The sequence below is a fragment of the Oncorhynchus keta genome, chromosome 34 (assembly GCF_023373465.1).
Source record: "Oncorhynchus keta strain PuntledgeMale-10-30-2019 chromosome 34, Oket_V2, whole genome shotgun sequence".
NCBI classification, from domain to species: Eukaryota; Metazoa; Chordata; class Actinopteri; order Salmoniformes; family Salmonidae; genus Oncorhynchus; species Oncorhynchus keta.
The window spans coordinates 37916724-37940761 of NC_068454.1; the positions used below are offsets into that span (position 1 = coordinate 37916724).

At 39.9% G+C, this 24038-nt stretch overlaps 1 protein-coding gene across 4 annotated transcripts; it reads right to left on the minus strand.

The window, feature by feature from the left end:
* Nucleotides 1-358: 358 nt before the first annotated feature.
* LOC118367073 (homeobox protein Dlx1a-like) lies at nt 359-8757 on the minus strand. Of its 4 annotated transcripts, none has more exons than XM_052493812.1 (4): nt 6970-8757; nt 2660-6018; nt 2183-2382; nt 359-1830 (listed from the first exon to the last, which is right to left on the minus strand). In XM_052493812.1, the coding sequence occupies exons 2-4, from the start codon at nt 2970-2972 to the stop codon at nt 1576-1578; spliced, it is 768 nt and encodes a 255-aa protein (XP_052349772.1). In that variant the 5' UTR covers nt 2973-6018; nt 6970-8757; the 3' UTR covers nt 359-1575. The 4 variants fall into 4 exon arrangements, with proteins under 4 accessions (XP_052349772.1, XP_052349774.1, XP_052349773.1 ...); XM_052493814.1 differs by lacking the exon at nt 6970-8757 and having other exon boundaries at nt 2660-3250; nt 5796-6598; XM_052493813.1 differs by lacking the exon at nt 6970-8757 and having other exon boundaries at nt 2660-3258; nt 5796-6598.
* Nucleotides 8758-24038: the final 15281 nt, after the last annotated feature.

Genomic DNA, 24038 nt, shown 5'->3' on the forward strand with positions numbered 1-24038 from the left:
AGAAAGAGATTATGATAAACGGATAGGCCTATATATATCCATTAGGCCCCTTGGGCTTCGGCTATGAACAATATTCCTGGCTAAAAACCTATTCCTAATCCCGTGTAGGCTACACGGCCAATGCTGAACATTGTAGACGAATGGAAATGAAATGAGTAACCATAGAGGCTTTATTTTATTACATTGTATCTTACCACCGATTTCGTTTTAAATATAACGTCCTGAAGAAATAGCTGTCACATCGCAAGCCTACATGGACTTGTTTTAGGGGTTCACTTTACTTTCTAATCGTTACCACCACCCCACTGGCTAGGCCAGCACCATGCCTATAAACACAATATTACTGACACCGTTATACTGTCCTTTTAAATCATACTTTTTTTTACTGTTTTCAACAATATGTACATAACTTCAATAAAACAAAGCAATAAATTAAAGTGATCAATACAAAACTAAATATTTCTATAGACTGCTTAACACATTCATCTTAATGAACACACAAAAACCCTATTTCACAATGTATCATTAGGCTACAGCACAAACCAAAGCTGAAAAAAATCATATTATATCTTGTCCTTATGTACATCCACCCGCGCAACACATAACAAACAATGACAAACCATATTTTCATCTGCGAGATCAACTTAGTGCTCTTCTCAAGCAGCCACTAGCCATTTAAACTTTTTTCACATAATGTTTGGGGCTCCGTCGTAGAAGAGGAGTTTTGCTTGCATTAGAGCAGCATTTACAACACTTTGTTGTCGTTTCATAAGTCAAACACACCTGCATATTAAATAAACACACAGACTTTGAAAAAACTAAATAATTTAACTTAAATTAACACACAAAACAGCATGGTAGCAACATGTGGCTAGCGCAATGGCGCAGGAAAGAACTAAGGGACGGACTCGATATTCGATTCCATGCCCATCAAAATGATACGACTATTAATTGGATTGGCCTACATTCGTTGGTCAAAGTTACACTGTAGACCAGTGGTAGTTTTGTCTGTTTGAAAGCAAGGTTTTAAGGTGATGGTCAAATCACTATGTTGACCTCCGTTAGAGATGCATGACCTACATCTGATACTTGGAAACGTGCGTCTTCATACGCCATTTTTTAAAATCATAATTGGGATAAGAAATTAAGCAAATCTTAAAATCAAACATAGGATACATAAATATAGCCTACTCTCACTGACTTGTTACAGCTCAATATATTTACTTTAACACATAGCCTATTAAAATGTCACAAAAGATAATAAGAGCAGCTTGAGGACCCATTTTTCATAACAATTTCCGGTGTCTGTCGGTGACATGAAAGGACTTGTTGCCCTCGGGCGCGAACGGTGCCTTTTCAGTCCCTCCGCTCACAGGGCTCTTGTTCTCTGTCCCGTCGGTCGGCATGAGGAGGCCGACATGTCAGCTGGCAACTTTGGGAGCAAACTCCGGATTACATCTGTGCATGGCTGCAGCGGGACAGTGCAAGGCCACGCTGGGTGGTTGACCCAAAATCTCCTGATATGGGCCATGATAGTATAGAGGGCGGGGCAGGTCTTTTAGCTCACTGTTATGTTCACATGAGTTGCGGTTGCTGCATAGACTCTTGGTGTGCAGTTGGATACCATGAGGTGTAACTTGGAATGTAAGACCCTGGTGTACCCACGGATGTTTTCACCGTGGTCGGTGAGCTCCAAACCGGTGCTACCGGAGAGCCAGTCGAAGATATGCGACCATTAAACTGGGCTAAAGTGTTGTTGTCAATTGTTCCACCACCTTGCTTCATCAGCTTCTTGAACTTCGATCGCTTATTTTGAAACCAAATCTTTACCTGAGAAGAAAGAGACAATCAACGTCATTAAGATTGTCTAGTTGGGCATTTTCAAGAAACTATATCAGGGGACAGTAAGGCACCATTTTGATTTGGAATGTCGAAATAATGTTTTGGTAAAAGCCTCGATTTCTTCCCAGCCTCGAAATATTTCTACACTTTTCATAGAATATCAGCATGATGATAATCAATATGAAACATTTCATAAAACCCAACTTTATTCAAAACACGAAGACAGCGGTCTATAACACAACCAGAAAGAGAATAAATAGCCTACAATTGTTTAACGTGTTCAAATGTACATTGAAATACAAGCGTTAAATGAAAGTAAAGATAGCAAACTTTAACTTGCCTGTGTTTGCGTGAGTCCCATTGAAGCTGCCAGCTCGGCTCTCTCTGGCAGTGCCAAATATTGAGTTTGTTGAAATCTTCTGTTTAGAGTCTGTAGCTGCAAACTGGAATAGATAGTCCTTGGTTTGCGAATCTTTTTCCCTTTCCCATTGAACCGCACCTCTCCGCCTTCTACAACTGTATTCTTCTCTGTCTCTGGTGCTGAGAAGAGGAGAAAATAGCAGAATTACTCAGGAGACAGCTCGCCAACGTCGCTGCACAGCAATGCGCATCACAGTGCAAGTTTTACAGGCTGTAGTTTAGGTATAATTACCCTTAATTGCGTACATTGTTTATAGCATTACGCAATAAATAATTACCGAGCGTAATACCCCAACATCTGGGTTGCTTTACCAATCCAACGTTTGCTTGCTGGAAACAGAAACCAAATGTCTCCAAGAACTTTATAGAGACAAAAAGGATGAAGTTGAACGCTTACCTGTATCTTCTAACTGTGTCTGTGTTAGTGCCGAGCTGTTTTGGTACGACTGCACTGTACTGAGATATGGACTTGAGGAATGGCTGCCGACGGAGTTAACGTATGGATAACCTAAAGATCTAGGAAAAGATGAGGCTGGACTGTACGAGCTCTCGTGTTGAGTATGACCAGCAGAATGTAAACAGTGCATGGAATAGTGTCCGTGAGACATTGAGGAAGGCGACATTTGTTGACTCGGTGGCCCAAATTCCATGAAAACGGGTTTTCCTGTGACAGGGCTATTAAGACTTTCTGGTATTGTAGTCATTGTCATCTCTTCTGGCGGATCTCTCCTCTTCCTTTTTTGTTTTCTTCTATGATCTCAGTGAAGGATGGATCCCAATTTAAGCTGTACTGATTTTTTCTCTTTCCATTCATAAGAAAATGTAGTTTGTCTCTGTGAAAAGTCTAGGTATGATGCACTGGGTCTAGACAAACTCGCTCAAAGGTTTGAATCAGGGATCATGAATATTCATCAAAGACGGTCGCTGATTGGTCCACTCTATCCAAGAATGATGCCGATTGGCGATCCTGAGGTTGGGTCCTTTGGACCTGATAAACTCAAGAAAAACAACAAAACCTGAGATTCAGCCCGGAGATGTCAATAAAAAAAATATTGCTTTAGGTAGCAGAGAAAGGTATTAGCAAACTAGACACTGAAATCCTAAATATCTGCTTTAAAATAAACAACACACAATTAAATCCAGCCTATTTTATAATAATAACAATAATAATAATAATTAAATTGTTTCTTATAAAGAAATAGCCTATTTTATTGTCAATCACAAGTAGGCTATGGTTAAGATCCTGTTGTATCGATAGGCCTGTTGTTCACTTAAACATTAAGAAACAGCCTGTGTTATTATTATTATTATTATTATTATTATTATTATTATTCTCATTTAAGAAGTGTTTCATACAAATTAATCACACTACAACTAAACATAATAATGTTCAGAGATAGCAGTATGAATACATTGAAGTGTAACTTTGAGGCGTTATAGGCCTATTTAACAGAAAAGTTATGTTTTATTTCTCACTAGATATTGTTTCGATATCTCAAAACAAACTGTAATAGATTGACTAATTATTGACAGAGTCTTTTGGTGTTCACATGCACATATATATTACTTACAGGTCTATTTGATCAAATGCCAGTCTCAAGTGCTCTGAGCCACAGCTGAAGCAAGATGAATTAGCATAACACTAATGTTTAATTTTCATACGCATAATTAAACATATATTTAACACTCGCAATGGCTCATGGTCTCAAATATCTGAGTCCTGGTTGAATTGATAAATTCAAGCAATGACTAACCTATGTTTCATGCTTAAAATATTGTTGTGAAAAGGAATACTTTCTTAACCTTGATATTTGTAAAAACCATTGGGCTGTTTCTCTGCAACATTTATCCATATAGGCTATAGCCAGCTAAGTAGAAAACACTTGAAAGTATTACTTAAGTAGTTTTGAGGGGAATCTGTACTTTACTTTACTATTCATATTTTTTTGACTACTTTTACTTTTACCTCACTGCATTCATTAAAAAAATAATGTACTTTTTACTCCATACATTTTCCCTAACATGCAAAAGTACTCGTTACATTTGGAATGTTTAACAGGACAGGAAAATGGTCCAATTCACATCCCTGGTCATCCCTACTGTCTCTGATCTGGCGGACTCACTAAACACATGATTCGTTTGTAAATTATGTGTGTTGGAGCGTACCCCTAGCTATTCCTAAATTTGAAAAAAAAAAAAAACATCGTACGTTTGCCTAATATAAGGAACCCGAAATTATGTATACTCTTACTTTTACGTTTGATACTTAAGTATATTTGAGTAATTACATTTACTTTTGATACTTAAGTATATTTAAAACCAAAGACTTTTAGACTTTTACTCAAGTATTATTTTACTGGGTTACTTTCACTTTTACTTGAGCCATTTTCTATTAAGGTATATTTACTTTTACTAAAGTATGACAATTGGGTACTTTTTCCATCACTGGCTATACGCCTTTTATTGCTCTATTCTCCACATGTGAAATCATTTCATGACCAGAAACAAAATGCTTGTAGTAGCCTATATAACGTGCGTTATCAATCTACAAAACAATAATTGTATCTAGTAGGTGTATATTGTCAACCGACGTAAAAAACTACACCGCTGGCAAATCTCCAAATGTTCCATTTGGGGGTTAAACATAGAATTCATTTGCGGCTGTTATTGAAGCATGGTAAAGCAATGTAAAACAAAAACAAACAAAAAAACAACAACATTTGAACAGGTTGTGTTGAGAGTGGACAATGATGTGATTATATGTATTATTTATACCTTAAATTTCAAATTAAATATGACCCATTTCCAAATTCTTGTCCAGTACATGTTAAATAGGAGTGCATTATGCTATAGCTTTGATATAATACATATTGGGTGTCCTTGGCTGCCATAAATGTATTGCCCAGCTCTCACAATATACTAAATGATGCACCATCAGTTGCCATTAATGGGAAGTAAATCGTTTTATAATACCGTATTAAATATGGCGCGAGCATGCAGACCCATGCTGTTAGTCATGCTGCCCGCACCTCCTCTGTATCTATTAGTGCCTATTAATTGGCCCAGCAGTGGGTAAATCCAAATGGCCTAGAAGATCATGATTTGTCGTGAAATTCAAACAAATAATTTTACAATTAACATTTTCGATTTACTCTGTAACATAATAATATAGGATAGTTTAATCGTAAAACAGCCGAATATTAAACATAGTCTCAATCAATTAACATAATTCCCAGCGAGGTTGGTGGGGGTGCGGCCAGTTTCCCATTACGACTGCAGCCTATGTAGACATGAACAATGCTTTTCAGAGGACGTTTGATTTACCCGAAACTAACGACTGACTAAAGATTAGGCCGTTTCCCTTTGTTATTGGCTCAGTTTTCGAAGAACATTTTGTTCAAAAAACCACGCTGATCCTTAGGCTATAACAGGCACGTTGAACATTTATGGTTACAGTAAGAATACAGGAGATCCACATTTCATTCAGCATTGAGATGAAGTGTTAACGACGATTAGTCATCATTTTCACTTACTTAATATCGACAATCATGTGATGAAAAAGAAGAAAAAGTATCCCCAATATCGGAGATCAGAAATACTCCATTGCGCACCACTCACTGAGGGTGACGAAGATGCAGCAACCATCCTGATCTTCATTTTATTTTTCAATGTGGCCTATGTTGAGTCCTTCTGCTGTGGATGAGCCGAAAGCAAAAACACCACTAGCCTGTTCCCCCGGCAGCTCAAACTCCTCACCTGAATAACACATTAAAGGCAGTTAAATTCCGTCACTGTGATTATCAACCTAATTACATAATTGAACTCAAAGCAGATCAAGCAACTTACGAATGTGTTTTGAAAATGCGAGCGCTGACATCATGGTGAGCAATGTCTAGTCTGCGATGTGCATCTAACAGTGGATCTCTGGATTTGAAGAATGCTATAAAATATTAACGCTTATAAGGATAACTGGTCTTCTCTCCTTTAAATTGCCCAATTTAAAGCAATCTATTTCTGGAATTACGTTCGAAAAATACTTAAAGGGTTCCTCTATCAACAGTGAAAATGATAATAGTAGTACAACCAATAATTATCATCTTCCAGAACAGAGGACAGATTTTTATGGGCACTTGGTGGGTGCGACTGATAACTGTCATTATTTTCCCCCGATTATAGTATCTGCAAACTGGAATTCTGAAGATGAACATGCGTGTTCTTAGCAATAGGCCTACATTTCAGACCATTAACAGATGGAACATAGACTTAATTCTAAGGAAAAAAGCATGAAAAAGAGAAATAATCACACATGCATTTCACTGACGAAAATGCCAAGTAGGCCTAATCTTAAACATATTGATATTTACATATAATAACATACATAATTATTTACCATTAATATTGCCTTTCTCAAATGTCATTGTAATTACCTTTGCATACAATAATATGTCATTTGACAAAATCCACAATAGCCCACTCAAAAAGGGTAAATATTTCTTTGCATTTCATGTGACTAACTCTTTCATTATTTTCAACCTATATTTTGATTAGGAATTACAAAGAACAATACAATGACTTTTTTTAAAAACTAAATACTATTGTAACAATCAAACTAACTGCAACTCCAAATGAAAATACGACAGCTTTCAGAAACACTGCTGACCTGGAGAAACATTGAATAACATTCTTGGCTCCTGCAGATGGAAGTACCTTGTAATGGCCAGTCTTACAGGATTTCTTCATCTTCGGATGGAATCATGGCACGGCTCTAACTGGCCTACACTAAAAACAAAGCCCTATGTGCATGGAAGCATCAGTGAGAGAGAGAGTTTAAGGAGACAGGACTCATTAGCAGTGAGTAGCTCTATGGCAGAGTGTGTTTTAACACCTGCTGCACTCCACCTGAGGGTTAGCAGCCAGCGCCGAGGGTGAAGGGTGGAGAGAGCAGGGCCTGAAGTGTCCCCTACTTCATTTCAACCCTCTGACGGAAAGCCTCTCTAACTACCCCTTCCAACCTACATTTGAACAGTCGCCAAATATGCATGTTGTGGCTCTGGAAGAAATTCGTTTTTCAAATGAATCTTCAGTACCTATGGGGCTTGCTAAACTAATGCACTTATTTTGCTTCAGACTTTACAAGGTCCAGGGTAAATGGGAGTAAATGTCAATGATTAATTACTGTTGTTGGTGGCACAGGATACTCCTTTTCATTTCATTTCCTCTGTTGAAGGGAGGGAGACACGCTATCCACGGCAAATCTGACCCATGATTTGAACAGCTGATATGCGGAATAACTTAACTCTCTAAGATGACCATTTATTGCAGATGCTAGTGTTGTTTTCACGAGGTGACCGTTTATTATGAGGAATATCTGAACAATGTTGTCAAATGCAGACAATATAATGCTTACTTGTTTTTGTTCAGTTTGAATAAATAATGTATTAGCAACATTGTCATCTCATGCTGGACAGAGTGATGCTTTAGGGATATCTGCAGAATACTTACTTATGTCAAATAGGAAGAGGAGATAATTATGTCCCATTTCAAAACATTCACGAAATTTGTTCCGTGTTTTCTTAAAGATTGCACGATCAATCTACCAGTAGTTGAAGGGATCGTGATGTATATCCCTTCCAAGTTCATTTTTCTTCTTTCCTGTGTACTGCATTTCCTGCTTCTTGTTTCAATGCACGTGAGTCTCTTGATGTGTGGTACACAGTTCTCTGTGTTCTGGACATAATCTTTCCGTTTATATGAAGATGTAGTTTCTGCAAACATATCCACACTGTACATTTCTAACAAGCCAGGAGTACTAGAGACTGCTCTTAAAGACCACTTTGTTAATCAAATGTATGAGAAAATTGAAAACATAATTTGCTGTGCATGTATTTGATATACTTTGTCATCAATGAAATACTGCATTCATTATTTGTACTGATGCTGTCTTTATGCAGCATTAAAAAAAAGATTAACTGAACAGTGACCTACATTTACATTACTGAACTGCATCATCATGACCCATTTGCCAATAATAGCAAGACAAAATGACTGTATATTTCTCTCAAATCTGCAATAACGTTCCAATACTATTGACCCGTGATCAATATCTGTCTGATGTCTAAAGCATGCTGCTGATAAAACAAAATGGTGACTTAACAAAACATGATCAATCCAATGTGAACAGATCCTCGGGATGGTATTTCCTCCAGTTCCTTCTCTGCCCTTGGAGGTCCTTGCCTTCTTGTAATTTGCTGCTTCGCTGGGCACCAACTAGAGGAATTAAGCCAACTTTAGAGATGTATTTTCCTGTTCAATTTACCATCAAAAAGTGAATTGCTTTGGATTTCCTGAATGTTATGTTGTAAACAGATACTGAATTAAGTAAGGATGTGAAGGACATTCAAATGCAATACAATTCAGGAAGTGCTTGAACGATTAGGATGAGAAGTCATGATTTCTTTATAAAAATGCTTATTTGTTATGAAATGGTATAATTTCTATAACAAGATATTCTGTGTTTGAAATATGTTTTAAATAATACATTTAACAAATGTGCCAACTATCAATTGTCCTTTTATTTCAGTTATTTCAAACAGAAGGCATGATACATTATTCACATTTTCTCAAGTATCAAACTGTGTATATATGTATATCACAATTGTATTACAAAATAAAGAGTGAGGATTCAGAGCAGTGCACCTTCTCTGATCTGCAATGTCAGTGAGTCACACCTGAACTGCAGAGCACATCCAGATAGCCTTGTACCCTTAAAAATCAATTCTGGGTTTTTGATTCAGTCCAAGTGGTTAATGAAACTGTGGTAATGAGTGATATTTATCATATAATGCATGTTTCCTTTATATTTCTTAGGCTGCGTTTAGACAGGCAGCCCAATTCTGATAATTGTTTCACTAAATGGTCTTTTGACCAATCAGATCAGCTCTGAAAAATATCTGATGTGAAAAGATCTGATCGGTTCAAACGACCAATTAGTGGGGGAAATTATCTGAATTGGGCTGCCTGTCTAAACGCAGCTAAATAAACTCAAACTCCTACACTTTGATAGCCATTTGTTGGACTGGATGAGTTGTTGGCTATATTGAGCCAGTTCTCCAGAAGGACATAGAGACAAGATGGACTTGTTTCTCCTGGGTGAATCAAGAAAGACCTAGCAATCAGGCTGTGGGTCAGTCTGAGTTTCTGCTCTTACATCTGTCAAAGGCACTTCCTGGTGTAGTTAGAAAAACTCCAATCAATAATTAAATTACACCAAACAAGCACTGCATGGCTCTTAAAATCTCAAAGCAGTAATACTGTCTCTATAAATCTGTATTTGAAATAGTCAGTATCTCAACATCTGATCAACTGTTGTTGGGTTATTTTTGTGTGTGCTTTTTTGGGGGTGAACATCATACACAAAATATCATCTGTCAAAGGTTGAATAAATATGCAGGTTTTTCATCCAGGTTTTTCAAAGATTTGATTTTTAGCTTTCCCAAGCATATAATATGACTTTTAAACAATATTTTCATTGTTATGTCAAGGTTGAGTATTTGCCAGGCTTGGATGGTGGAATTTTAGCAGAGTACCACATCAGTCTTGGAAGATCAGCCAGACATAATTGTCTCCAGACACTGCAAGTAACTGACACCTGCACACTGAGAAATATTACATAGACAGACTGACTTCCCATTTGCCATCTTTTTCAAGGGGTTCTCTTAGAGCGAAGAAGAGAAGGCTCATTTATGCATCATATTGGAGTTGTCTGAAGCCCTGTCCCACAGTAAACCACTGAAGTCCTTGGACATATTATGTTGGAGCAAAGTAAGTTAAATGAATACAGCGAGCTACATATTTTCTTAAAATATTATGATATTCTCTGACATGAGAAATTATAAATTGGAAGTCCCTCTGCCCTGTCGCCTCTGATGATCAGTCCAGCTCCCTCACCTGAGAATCTGAAAAGCCAAGGGTCACACTGTGGCAACCCACAATGGACTCTGGGTAAAACGCTGCTCCCCATTACTGCAGCTACAGGGGTCAGTGGGTGGTGGCAAGCCTCCAACCTGCCTGAAATTGGCCACAAAATGACCAATTACCTAAAAGTATAGCTAAAAAAAAGTGGATTTCAAAAAATATGTCTGTTACTTAATTCAGTAAAAAAAAACAGTCTTGACACTTTTGATGTTTTACAGTTCTAGCTGTTGGCTTAAAGTTGAAAATAACTGGGAATCCACATATTTAGACTAATCAGAAACAGGGCTGTCACCAGCATTTGAGTTTTAGTGAGGCCCTGCATTTGTATAGGCTTACAGTTAATAACTTTAAAAATGCTATTTGGAGAACAGCAAAAACAAGCAAATATGACCCCAGCCATTATCATCTTGGTTGCGGCATCTCTAGTAGCCTACTTAAAGCTGCCTCCGAGCTGGGGTAGTTTGTTTCATGTCTAAGGCCCTCGGCCTGTGCTGCGAGAGTGCGGAGCTAGACCTTTGAGAGAGAGGTGAATGTGTTGCTAAAAAGTCAAATCCGGAGGACGCAGGCGAACATAACCAACAAACCGCTGTTCATGATTCCACTCGTTCGCAGAGGCAGGCTCGATCAGATCGAGAACTCGATCAGATCAAGAATAGCCCAAAGCGTTCTGAGCTTAGATCAACGTTGGGAGCAATATTTAGATGTTGACTCGTCATTTCATTTCTTTATGTACAACATATTTGTATTAGGCCTATTATTTATATGTTTTTTATATATATATTTATTACAGAGGTCCAGACCTCGATGTTCTCATATGTAGTTACGGCCATGATCAGGAAATACATCCATGAGTTAACAGTAAAGAGAGCCATTGGGAGTGAAATGTGATTAACTGTGGGGTCTTCATGATCTTAATGTAATAAATGAAAGCAAAATATATTTTATTTTAGTAGAGGGGCAAATCATACACAGGATAATGTGACAGGGTAAACTATCTGTCGAATTCTCTGTGACCCATGTGAAAACAATGCTTAATTATATGGATGCAAATGTATGTCTCATTGAATGTATTTTCTCACAAATGGGAATCATGCAAATGTCCTAATTAAGTCATTTGCCATGGAGGACTAGGCTGCTGCCTGGAGTTCAGCTGCCTCGGTGCCTTCATCTGGCACCTCTTTCTAGTTTTTGTTAAGAGTTAAGTCTCCAACAAAGACAGGAAGGAGGTCAGCACTCAGCCAACACCTGAACGTGCTCCCTTTTTTGTGTTCCCCTTGATCCCCACAGTCCGTGCCTGTCATTAGTCTTAATGATGGAAAATTGTCATGTTGATACAAGTCTCTTACTCTCCCTCTCTCTTCTTTGTATAAGTAGTAGGTGGAAGCTCTATTTGTTACAAAGTTCTTTGTGACTAAAAGCCGTGGACAGTGCATTTGTGCTGGGGAAGAAAAAAGACCCGAGATGCTCTTTCCATAGCTGGGATAATTATTCCTACTGTGACCTTAATGATTCGCACTGTTCCCCCTGTATTTCATCCACGTGCCAGGCCCTCAGTGGAGCCCGGAGTCAGGGAATATGAAAAACCCTTATAATGAAACCATTTTGGCTGATGGAAAAAGGCTACTGAAGCTGCACTTGCTACAAAGACTGCTCAATTATATGAGTAATTGTGATAATTTCCCTTCCATTCATGGCTCTTTCTGAAAGGTAAAAAACAGACGCTGAAAGGGAAATTACTTGGACAATATAGAGTGTGAAATGGCTACGACAAAAAAAGATGACTGTAAGAAAGTGTAGGACTATAAATAAATATGTTAAGTAGGACCATATAAATACACCCCTCGAAAGCTACCAAACAAAGACATAAATAAACACACACACTCTCTCCCTCACACACACAGACATATACAAATACATATGTAGACAAATGACCATTGAATAAATACGATTTTAAAAAGTAGATATGCAGCTGCCTGAAAATTATACCTCTCTCTCCTTCCTATTGACAAAATTTCAGCTCCTGCAAATGCACGCTAGTAGTTGGCTATCATTTGTTGTTTTGTGACAGGAAAAGGATAATTACCTCTCTGAGATGCAGGACGACTGACATGACCTTTAGCCTTTGCCACGAATGCAGGAGGCCTGATAGAAAGCCTGAGGAATAATTGAGTACTTTGGCTTTTCTTTATATTGCAGAACATGTTTTGTTCAATGGAACACAGGAATAGCAGTGTTGTAGAGTGCATTAAACCCAGGGTGTTCATAAATATGATGTTCCCTTTCCTATCAACTCTGCCTTTTCGAAAAACTCTGATATGCATTAAAATGTCGATTTCATCACACTAGCAGACAGGAGAGACAGTGAAATATGCATTACTTTTTGTTTCCCAGTGGGGGTCGGATTAAACATTTCCTCCCCACAGAATAGATAGAAAAGATTCTTGGCAAGCAGGAGCCAGCCTATAATTTCAGTCTCTGTGGAGAAAAAAAGTTCATTGTGCTACAGTAAATGGCCAACATACATCTTGACAACAGTAGACCTTCTGAATTCAGGGATCATCATTTCATACAGTGCACCTTTGTTCTTTGGAAAAATGCTTGCAAAAAATGCATGATCCACAAAGCGAATTGAAACAATTTAGAGAAAGTTATTCAGCAAAATAAATAAATGCATGCTCTCCTCAGAATCACATTGCCCTGTCCAGACTGAACAACTAAACAATAAATACAATTTTTGCATGTCTTGCCAGTGTACCCTACTACCCTACTATTATGTAAATGTTAAACTGTTCAAACCAACTGTTATAACACATTGAGTGATTGAGCAATAACTACCCCATTGCTATCACTGGTTGATTATTGTTTCTTATTATTTTTTCTGACTAGCTGACACCTGGATGTTGTCCATATTGGGATGTTAGTAGACCCCCACAAAACTGCAATTTATTCAGACAAACCTTAAACTGTTCCCACATGTATGGCTGCTGACCCCTTAGGCCCTGTAATCTGGGATAAATCTTTCCAGGCAAGGCGAGAAACATTACAGCCTGGCAGCTCAAATGCTTGTATCACACTCAAATGATGAGTCTCTGTCACCAACCATGTCATCAGCTTCATCCCAAACCCACAATAACTTCTGTCCCATTGAGCAGCCTGTGTGCTTCTTGGCCAGCCAGTCAGAGACCCCCTGGTCCCACCTGATTGTGCCTCTGATGACATGTAGAGGGGTGTCCAGCTCACAGGCGCCAATAGCCGCGTCCCGCCACCAACACTCAGCTCCCAGCATCCCCCAGCAGCCTCCCGCAGCGCCTCTCCTGACAGCCACCAGAAATGTCTCCAACTTGTCAAGTCGCCATGGTAATAGTCCAGAAACAGAGAATAGCACAAAGGCTGGGCATACTCATGCAGGAATGCAGGAATGAAAAGTATATGAGAACACTGACGTTCAAAATGTTCACAGTTTGAAGAAATAGAGAGCCTTGAAGCCATACAGTATTTCACCTATGGGCTGCGAAAAGCTCGTATTATTATTGTTTTGCCATTGTTGACTTTTATGTTTAAATTGAAAACTGTCATACAACTATCCCTGATCTACCCTATATAATGTAACACTCTCAATATCTCCAATTGGGAACAAGCTAGATTCATTTGACTGACTGTGCACACTTGGCCCTATCTGTCCAAAAAACCCACATGCAAGCAGGGAAGCACTTCCATCTGCAAGCACTTCCATCTGGTGTGTCACCAGTCTTTGTAAATATATTTGATGCTAGATGTCCATGCTAAAGTTGGAGCATTAAGCTCAAATGTGGAGCAATGTCATGGCTGCTAAGGTTGGGGTGAGTTGTAACACAAAATGTTACAACTATCCAGTGGTGATCCGTCATTCTGCCCCACCTGTTTTGAGCCCCAGATTTTTAGCAAAAAAAGTATAATAATTTTTCTTTTTGGGGGGGGATTGCCTGTTTTGCTTGAAATTTTTGCGTTAATACGTGTCACATATCAGTTTGCAAACAATGTAAAATAGAAATAAAAATAATTGCGTTAACAAAGCCGCATACAAACATGGTCTCTTTTTTTGCTTTCTTGAGTAAGGCAGCTCCAAATACAGGTGTTTCAGCCAAGCTCAGTGCTTTCTGTGGTGGTGGGGCAGCCAGCGGAAAATACGGAGCATAGGGGTTGGTAATATTCTCTAGTTGCGCCGTGATTGGCTCAGTGTTCTGTCACTCAGGGGGACACTACCTCACTGCCAAATTTAAGGGTAGAGTTTGAATATTCAGCCCCTTGGGTGCTGCCATAGAGTTACATTAGAAGTGCCCATCCAAGAAGGCTCAAGGTAATTGGCCACAGATAAAATGACGTGAAATCACTTTATATCTACAGTAGCTTTGATTCAACTGATCATATCAACATCATACTTTCAAAATCTTAGCTCGCAGTCATCATCATGAATCAAGTCAACAATCTACAGGCAAATCCATTTGAATCCTTGTCATATGAAGAGATATAATGAAGATAAATTATAGATCAAATGTATCAGTGCTCATTGGCCATTGGACATAAACGTTACACAAATCGCAAATTCAACAATGAGTGGTTTGGAAAGAATCAGTAGCCATCTGCAAGCATTGCAAAGCCATCACTAACCTGCTATTTAATAGAGTGGCTGTGTGGTCCCAAGTCTGGGTTCAAGGGAATAAACTGGGAATAAAAGTTTTGAACGATCATCCAACTCGGAATTGTCAGTCGGGAACTCTGGTATCTTTCCAGAGCTACGACCAGAAGATCACTGACATCATCTTGTAATATGCCAAGGAGATAATTATACTGTTTCTAAGAAAGTAATACTAAGTGTATGTTGTGTAGTAAGCTGTTAGTAGCCCATGTTCCTCACTCTAATCATTTAGTCTATTTTCCCCTCTTAATTTCACCTACTGTTCTGACTTGGTGGTGCGCATGTAGCCTATAACCTGTTATTGAGAAATGTAATCTTCGAATAGTGTAAGAGCTTTCATTGTCTGCTTATATGCCCTCTTTATTTATCCTACAGTTCTGACTTGGTGTACAGGGAGAATACTGTAAGAATGGCCCATGTTCTGAATTATGTTGCTGTAGATTTCAAAAGTGCTGAACAAATAGTTATATTGATGACGTGTGTCTTAGCTCGCTCATTAATGTCTTAATCGAAATTACGGATTGCCTCTTATCCACTTATCCTTATGCCATAGTTTATACATCTCAATTGTCAGTAGAACCCACATTTGTTTAGTGGGTCAGCCATATCAGATATGTTTTTTTAAAAGGCAGTAAATGAGGCTGAATTAACTGTTTTGCTGCCAGACAAGGCTCCACTGATAGCCAGGTGTAGCAGTGGTAAGGTGTTGGGACAGCTTTATGTAGGCCCTAACAGTTTGTGGGCACCGTTTGTCACTGTTGTAGTGCAATTCATGTATTGTTTAGTGTTGTGTTGTGTAGTGGCTTTGCTGGCATGCATCCCAAATTTTGTTTGTTTGCCCCACCAAGATTTCCAAGCTAAACTCGACACTGCAACTATCCCAAGTGAGATGTGGGTGCAGTGCTTTGAAGCACACAAAGTTGTTGGCCCACAAAGGATGCACTCCTAGAGGACAAGTGTACATGTTTCACAACTGTAAATCTGAGGGAAGAGGCTTCCAATGGGTGTACACGCACACACACAAACTTGCGAAATGTCAAGTGTGAAAACACACAAACAATATAACAGTGATTGGTTTAGTTCAGCTGTTTGCGTAAGACATTCAACTGAAAAAAAAGTGCCATAAGGTTTGTGAGTTTTAAGTCATTTCTGTGCCACATGACGTGTCATCAATTGCAATGCTTTTCTGATATTTGTTCAAATGCTCAATGAACACATTTATTGCTAAATTGCAAGTTATGATATATGCATTTCCTGAAAATGTTCCATTTCACCCCAAGCAGTGTTGCAACTGACCCTGGAGGTGGGGTAAATTGTAACATTTTACTCCTTGTACATGAGCGAAAGTCACACCTTGTCTGTTTGATTTAGAAAGATAATACCTGTACCTATTTGTAGCAGACAGATGGAAGTTGTTTGTGTCACATTTGAATGTAGTAGCTCAAACAATCTCTGAAAAATGGACAAAAAGGTGAATAGTGCTACAACTGTATCCGGTCTTCCCTACTGTAAGTCTCTCTGCTAACTTGTAACACTACCTGCTACCTCTAGCATGGTTTATTTGTCTAACACTTGAACAGAAAACAAACATTTCAAGGGGTTCCATTCGGCTTGACTGACATTAATTGGTGATTGAGATAAATGGTTGACTCACAGTGAAGGAAACAAAGGAGTTGTCCCTGTATGACAAAATCAGCATTTGTCATTTTGTGGAGGGAGTTTCATACATCAAAACTGGCTTTACACACAAACTCATGCACACATGTAATTCCTAAATGGGTGTAAGGAGCAAGATCAACCAACCACCACTGCATCATCCTATCAGTGACCCTCGCGTATGACTCCAGACAGACATGACAGACCTTACGACACAGGGGGCTTGACTATAACCTACCATGATTGGTCATCATACCCCGTCGGGCAATGCAAACCAGACCATCTATACCTTAGCACTGTCACGCGGACAGATGGCCTACTATTAAAACCTATTCCTGAGGTTAGTGTGTTTACTAGTCATTCCACGGTTTCCTTTGAGCACGAGCATCTACCCAGTGAAAGCTCAACAACAGCAAGGGTTTTTAAGGTGTCCCTAATGCACTCTGTGGCCAGCAAGGCTGTCAGGGATTGTAATAAATGTAGGGAACACTGCGAGGGAAAAGTGTTGCTGTCTCAATAGAGTGACACAGACAGGCCAAGGCTGTCAATGGAGCCCCTAATGATAGAGTAAGATAATGACAGACCCCAGTCAGAATCAGCAGGAAGAGGAAGATCAATCTGCAGCGAGGGAGGGAGGGATGGAAGGGGGAAAACGGTAGGCTCTTTCTTTTCTATTTTTCTCCGTTCTAGCTCATCTCATACATATCTATCTGCTGCAGCTGGCCCACACAGTGGCGAGGGAGCTCTGCATTAAGTACACAGTGGATCAATAACCATTACGACTCCTCCACAGCCTGACACATTGCAGGGACGCGCTTGACATTTCACTCAGGACTGCATTGATCCCAGCACACAGTATTCCAGCCTCCAGTTTGTGCCTGAGCCTGGGGTCTGGCTGGAATTGAAAAGCGAGGGGGTGGGAGTGTAAAATGGCAGAGGGAGTAGCTAACCAGCTGCCGGTGTACAAGTAAACAGCACACCCCTCTGTGCATTCCTCGTTTTCAATCTACTGTTTTTCCTGTAGCTACTGGCAATTCAAGAACTGGATCAAAGCCTGACCTGTGTAGGCTATGTTATATAGAGTATACATATGCAAACAATGTATATGCATGAACGTGTATGAGAGAGATAAATAGTCACATTGACATCATTGTCGATAACATCTCCAGCTTGAAGTGGCCGTCTGGAAATTCAGAGGCATAAAAAACAAAAACATTTGGAGCAATTAAAAAAGTGGGAGTTTCTGAGAAACCTTTCACAAGATAAACATACAGAAAAAGCAGACAACATCAAATTAGAAGCAATTTAGGCTAATTTCTTTTAAATCGTCCTTAGAGACACAAGACGTTATCTCCCGGGTCGGTCTGCTCTTGAAGTGTTATCATGTAAAACAGAGGTGGAAGTGATGCAAAGAGTAAGCTACAAGTTCTCACAGTCTCAAAGTCAGAATTAGATGTTCGTCCATGTTTATCAAATGTCAAATTTCAAAGTTGTTCCAAACGTCACATTTCAAAGTGTTTAAGATTAAGCTTGGGCATTAACTCCACATTTTTAAGGTTAGACATTAACTACGAATGGTTAAGGTAAGGGTTAAGGTTTGGGATAAGCTTAAAATAAAAATATAAAAAATGACTTTGTATCTTGGATTCGAATATGCAACATTTTGAATCGAATATGCAACATTTTGAATCGAATATGCAACATTTTACTTTTACAACGACCTACTTGAAGGTAACAGTGCTCACTGTTGCCCCTAGTGGCTGGTTTCCACGTCATCACCCAATTCCTCAGCCATGGATGGTTGTCGAATACTGACTTGAATCACTGCATTAAATAAGACCTTCATATGAACCATTTAAAGTATTTATTTACATAAACAGCGCCTTCAGAAAGTAGTCACACCCCTTGAATTTGTCCACATTTTCTTGTGTTACAGCCTGAATTTAAAATGGATGTTATGTCACTGGCCTACGCACAATACCCCATAATGTCAATGTGGAATTATGTTTTTCAAAATGTTTACAAATGTATTAAAAATGAAAAGTCTTGAGTCAATAAGTATTAAACTGCTTTGTTATGGCAAGCCTAAGTAAAAATGTGCTTAACAAGTCACATAATACATTTTTAATGGACTCTGTGTGCAATAATAGTGTTCAACATGATTTTTGAATTACTACCTCATCTCTTTACACTACACATACAATTATCTGTAAGGTCCCTCAGTCGAGCAGTGAATTTCAAACACAAATTCAACCACAAAGACCAGGGAGATTTTCCAATGCCTCGCAAAGAAGGGCACCTATTGGTAGATGGGTAAAAAAAAGCAGACCTTGAATATCCCTTTGAGCACAGTGTTATTAATTACATTTTGGATGGTGTATCAATACACCCAGTCACTACAAAGATACAGGCATCCTTCCTAACTCAGTTGCCAAAGAGTAAGGAATCCACTCAGGGATTTCAGCATGAGGCCAATGGTGACATTAAAAAGTTACAAAGTTTAATGGCAGTGATAGTAGAAACCTGAGGATGGATCAACAACATTGTAGTTACTCAACAATACTAACCTAACTGACAGAGTTAAAAGAAGGACGCCTGTACTGAATAAAAATATTCCAAAACATGCATCCTGTTTGCAACAAGGCACTAAAGTAATACTGCAAAAAATGTGGCAAAGCAATTCACTTTTTTGTCCTGAATACAAAGTGTTATGTTTAGTGCAAATCCAATACAACACATTACTGAGTACCACTATCCATATCTTCAAGCGTAGTGGTGGCTCCATCATGTTATGGGTACACTTGTAATCGCTGAGGACTGTGGAGATTTTCAGGATAAAAAATAAACGAAATGGAGCTAAGCAGAGGCAAAATCATAGAGGAAAACCTGGTTCAGTCTGCTTTCCACCAGACGCTGGGTAGATAAATTCACCTTTCAGCAGGACAATAACCTAAAACTAAAAGGACAAATTTACACTGGAGTTGCTTATCAAGAAGATAGTGAATGTTCCTGTGTGGCTGAATGTTCCACTTGGCCTTCAATCTGCTTGAAAATCTATGTAAAGATTTGAAAATGGTTGTCTAGCAATGATCAACAACCAATTTGACAGAGCTTGAAGAATTTCGAAAAATATTGTACAATCCAGGTGACTTGCACAGAAAGACTTGCACAGAAAGACTTGCACAGAAAGACTCACAGTTGCCAAAGGTGATTCTCACATGTATTGACTCAGGGGTGTGACCACTTAGGTACATTTTATATTTTTGTATTTCATTTTTCTATAGATTTGTTAAAAATACTAAAAACATACGTTCACCTTTGCCATTATGGTGTATTGTGTGCAGATGGGTGAGATGGGACATTTTTTTTTTTAAATCCATTTTGAATTCATGCTGTTACACAGACAAAATATGGAATAGGTCAAGGGGTATGAATACTTTCTGAAGGCACTGTACTTTATATCGGGAACTCAGGACATGTTAAAGGAATATGAGCTATTATATTTCTTCTAGTCCATCGTTGTTCCATGTCTATGTCTTCCATACATACTCATGCGTATTTTTCCTTTCAATGGATTTTCATTTTCAATATGCCATACAAATCATTAACTGCATGTCATTTGTTTCTCTTGTGTTGGCAGGATGGGACATCAATTAGCTTTTTTTTCATAGCAAAGGACAAGCCTATCTATGACCATACAGGGATCCTTTCCAAGACTTATCTGTATATCAATGCAACCCAATAGACTGTGTTCCCTTGTTCCTATAGGCACATCGCTTTATTTAAACGAAAAAAAGATCGCATAACTCCACTGCCAGACATCACTGTTCCTGGGGTTGATCCTAAATTGGGCTGCCATAATGGAGAGGGGGGGTTTCCCAGCCAGAGCCTGGGCTAGAGCCAGAGCCAGACTGTACAGCTAAAAGGAAGTGAATACCTGTAAGGTATACTGTGACATACCGCATTGTTCACTGGGATAAAGATTGATTTTGGGAAGCTTCTGTGGAGCCAGATGGCTATTGTGTCTGATTGCTTTTTGCTGAACAATAAAGTCTGTTTCTTCAGTTGTCATGCCAACCTTCAGATTTAAAAACAGGATAAAAAAACAGTTTCCCCCTCTATCTCTCGCTCTCTTTCTGTCTGCAGTAGATATGACTCCCTGATAAAATAAAGGTTAAATAAGTACAGAATACAGATTGCAGCTCAACTCCAATCATGAGTAATGAACAATTACTCGGCCATGCACACGAGACTATATATATAAGTAGGCCAAATAGGTTTGCAGAACTCATTATGGTGAATGTAGGTGGTCTATGCATGCTGAACGCACTTTTGACATCGAGATGCTAATGGTGGCACGGGCAATTATCTGTCCATTTGTAGAGAAGAGTTGCATGTATGATCTCTGCTCTTTCCTTACAAGTCTTTGATGTTGACAAGGTACTCTCTGAGCTAACATGAATAAATAACTGAAATTACAGGGATTGTGTCATTATTGGGAATCATTGTATAACGTTGCATATCACAAAAGGACTTTTATGTCAGGCCTGCCTGTTAACCAAGATATGCATCAAATTACAGGGCTAAACCTAATATTGATTTCTTGCTCTGGGCAGCTGATCTGAAGTTAACTATTACATGTGTAGGAAACAACAAACAAACGCGCGCACACACACAGACCTTACAATCATTCGAACCAGTGGCAGGATACAGCACGCCAACTAAAGGCAGCCCCTGAATCGGATCTTCATCTTTAATTTCTCTGTGGTCGCCCCAGTTGGATACAATACCCGTCGTCACATAGTCTGGGGTCATTATATGCTGGGAGGCAGCAGGGGAAAAAGAGACTGTGCATGAAAATGAGAGCCGATCTGCAGTCACAATGCAGCCATTTAGCATGATGGGGGTGTAGGGATCAACAGCAGCCTGCCCTCCATGTTCCAGGCCGACCCAGGGTAGCTCCAACAGAAAGATTCCAGAGCCCTGGGGACTGACAGGGGACTCAATCCACCTCAACACTCCCAGCCCCTCATACAGTATAATGTTTGTCTGGCACACAATCACAAGTAAGACTGGGCTTAACTCTGGAGCTTGTTGGCAATCCTCCATCTGGCGGTATGGATATCTACCAGTGAAGAGTTGATGTCGATGGACATTGACTCGATGCTTATTACCTGCATGCCATGCTGGTTCAATTGTTGACTTTCACATCAAATCCCAATCAGATATAAATTATAGGCATTTCATCTCAAGAGAATAGTGCTTTATAGCAGTAAAAAAACAATATATGTTTTTTATACACTGCTCAAAAAAATAAAGGGAACCCTTGAACAACACAATGTAACTCCAAGTCAATCACACTTCTGTGAAATTAAACTGTCCACTTAGGAAGCAACACTGATTGACAATACATTTCACATGCTGTTGTGCAAATGGAATAGACAACAGGTGGAAATTATAGGCAATTAGCAAGACACCCCCAATAAAGGAGTGGTTCTGCAGGTGGTGACCACAGACCACTTCTCAGTTCCTATGCTTCCTGGCTGATGTTTTGGTCACTTTTGAATGCTGGTGGTGCTTTCACTCTAGTGGTAGCATGAGACGGAGTCTACAACCCACACAAGTGGCTAAAGTAGAGCAGCTCATCCAGGATGGAACACCAATGCGAGCTGTGGCAAGAAGATTTGCTGTGTCTGTCAGCGTGGTGTCCAGAGCATGGAGGCGTTACCAGGAGACAGGCCAGTACATCAGGAGACGTGGAGGAGGCCGTAGGAGGGCAACAACCCAGCAGTAGGACCGCTACCTCCGCCTTTGTGCAAGGAGGAGCAGGAAGAGCACTGCCAGAGCCCTGCAGAATGACCTCCAGCAGGACACAAATGTGCATGTGTCTGCTCAAACGGTCAGAAACAGACTCCATGAGGGTGGTATGAGGGCCCAACGTCCACAGGTGGGGGTTGTGCTGAAAGCCCAACACCGTGCAGGACGTTTGGCATTTGCCAGAGAACACCAAGATTGGCAAATTTGCCACTGGCGCCCTGTGCTCTTCACAGATGAAAGCAGGTTCACACTGAGCACATGTGACAGACGTGACAGAGTCTGGAGACGCCGTGGAGAATGTTCTGCTGCCTGCAACATCCTCCAGCATGACCGGTTTGGTGGTGGGTCAGTCATGGTGTGGGGTGGCATTTCTTTGGGGGGCCGCACAGCCCTCCATGTGCTCGCCAGAGGTAGCCTGACTGCCATTAGGTACCGAGATGAGATCCTCGGACCCCTTGTGAGACCATATGCTGGTGCGGTTGGCTCTGGGTTCCTCCTAATGCAAGACAATGCTAGACCTCATGTGGCTGGAGTGTGTCAGCAGTTCCTGCAAGAGGAAGGCATTGATGGACTGGTCCGCCCGTTCCCCAGACCTGAATCCAATTGAGCACATCTGGGACATCATGTCTCGCTCCATCCACCAACGCCACGTTGCACCACAGACTGTCCAGGAGTTGGCGGATGCTTTAGTCCAGGTCTGGGAGGAGATCCCACAGGAGACCATCTGTCACCTCATCAGGAACATGCCCAGGCGTTGTAGGGAGGTCATACAGGCACGTGGAGGCCACACACACTACTGAGCCTCATTTTGACTTGTTTTAAGGACATTACATCAAATTTGGATCAGCCTGTAGTGTGGTTTTCCACTTTAATTTTGAGTGTGACTCCAAATCCAGACCTCCATGGGTTGATAAATTTGATTTCCATTGATAATTTTTGTGTGATTTTGTTGACAGCACATTCAACTATGTAAAGAAAAAAGTATTTAATAAGAATATTTCATTCATTCAGATCTAGGATGTGTTATTTTAGTGTTCCCTTTATTTTTTTGAGCAGTGTATATATATACTGGTATAATAACAAGGATTTGTGGAGTTCAATCTCAATGTAGGTACATATTAATTTCATACACCCTTTCCTAAAACTGATTTGCTACAAATAATGTCTGTAGGAAAGAAAACTATACATTTCAATCCAAGTTTATGCACCTACATATTTTGTCATGTTCCCACACTGCAATTACTCTGATGCCCAGGGTCGGCCCAGCCAATTGGCCGAATATGAGGCCGCATAGGGCCCTAGAATGTCAAAGGCCCCCCCCCAATCTAGTGCCCCAGAATGTCAAAGGCCCCAACCAAATATTACATTATCTTTTGTTTTGGTCAGGCAAGTTCAAGAGGCCCTCGCACAAACCTGCGGAGAGTTACAGATGTGGTTTTACGTAGTGGGGGACGGGTGCAAGTTGCACAGAAGCAGTGCTGCTGATGAGAGAGCGAGGAGGAGGGGGTGCCTAGGCTAGGGTATGCATCTGTCAAGGCATCTAATAAAAGGTCAGACACATCGGGTGCAGAGAAGAGGTGAAAAGAGGAGGACAAGAAGGTGCAAGGTAGAGGTACGTTACAACTGGTAACTATTTATTTTCACCTGTTGAGTT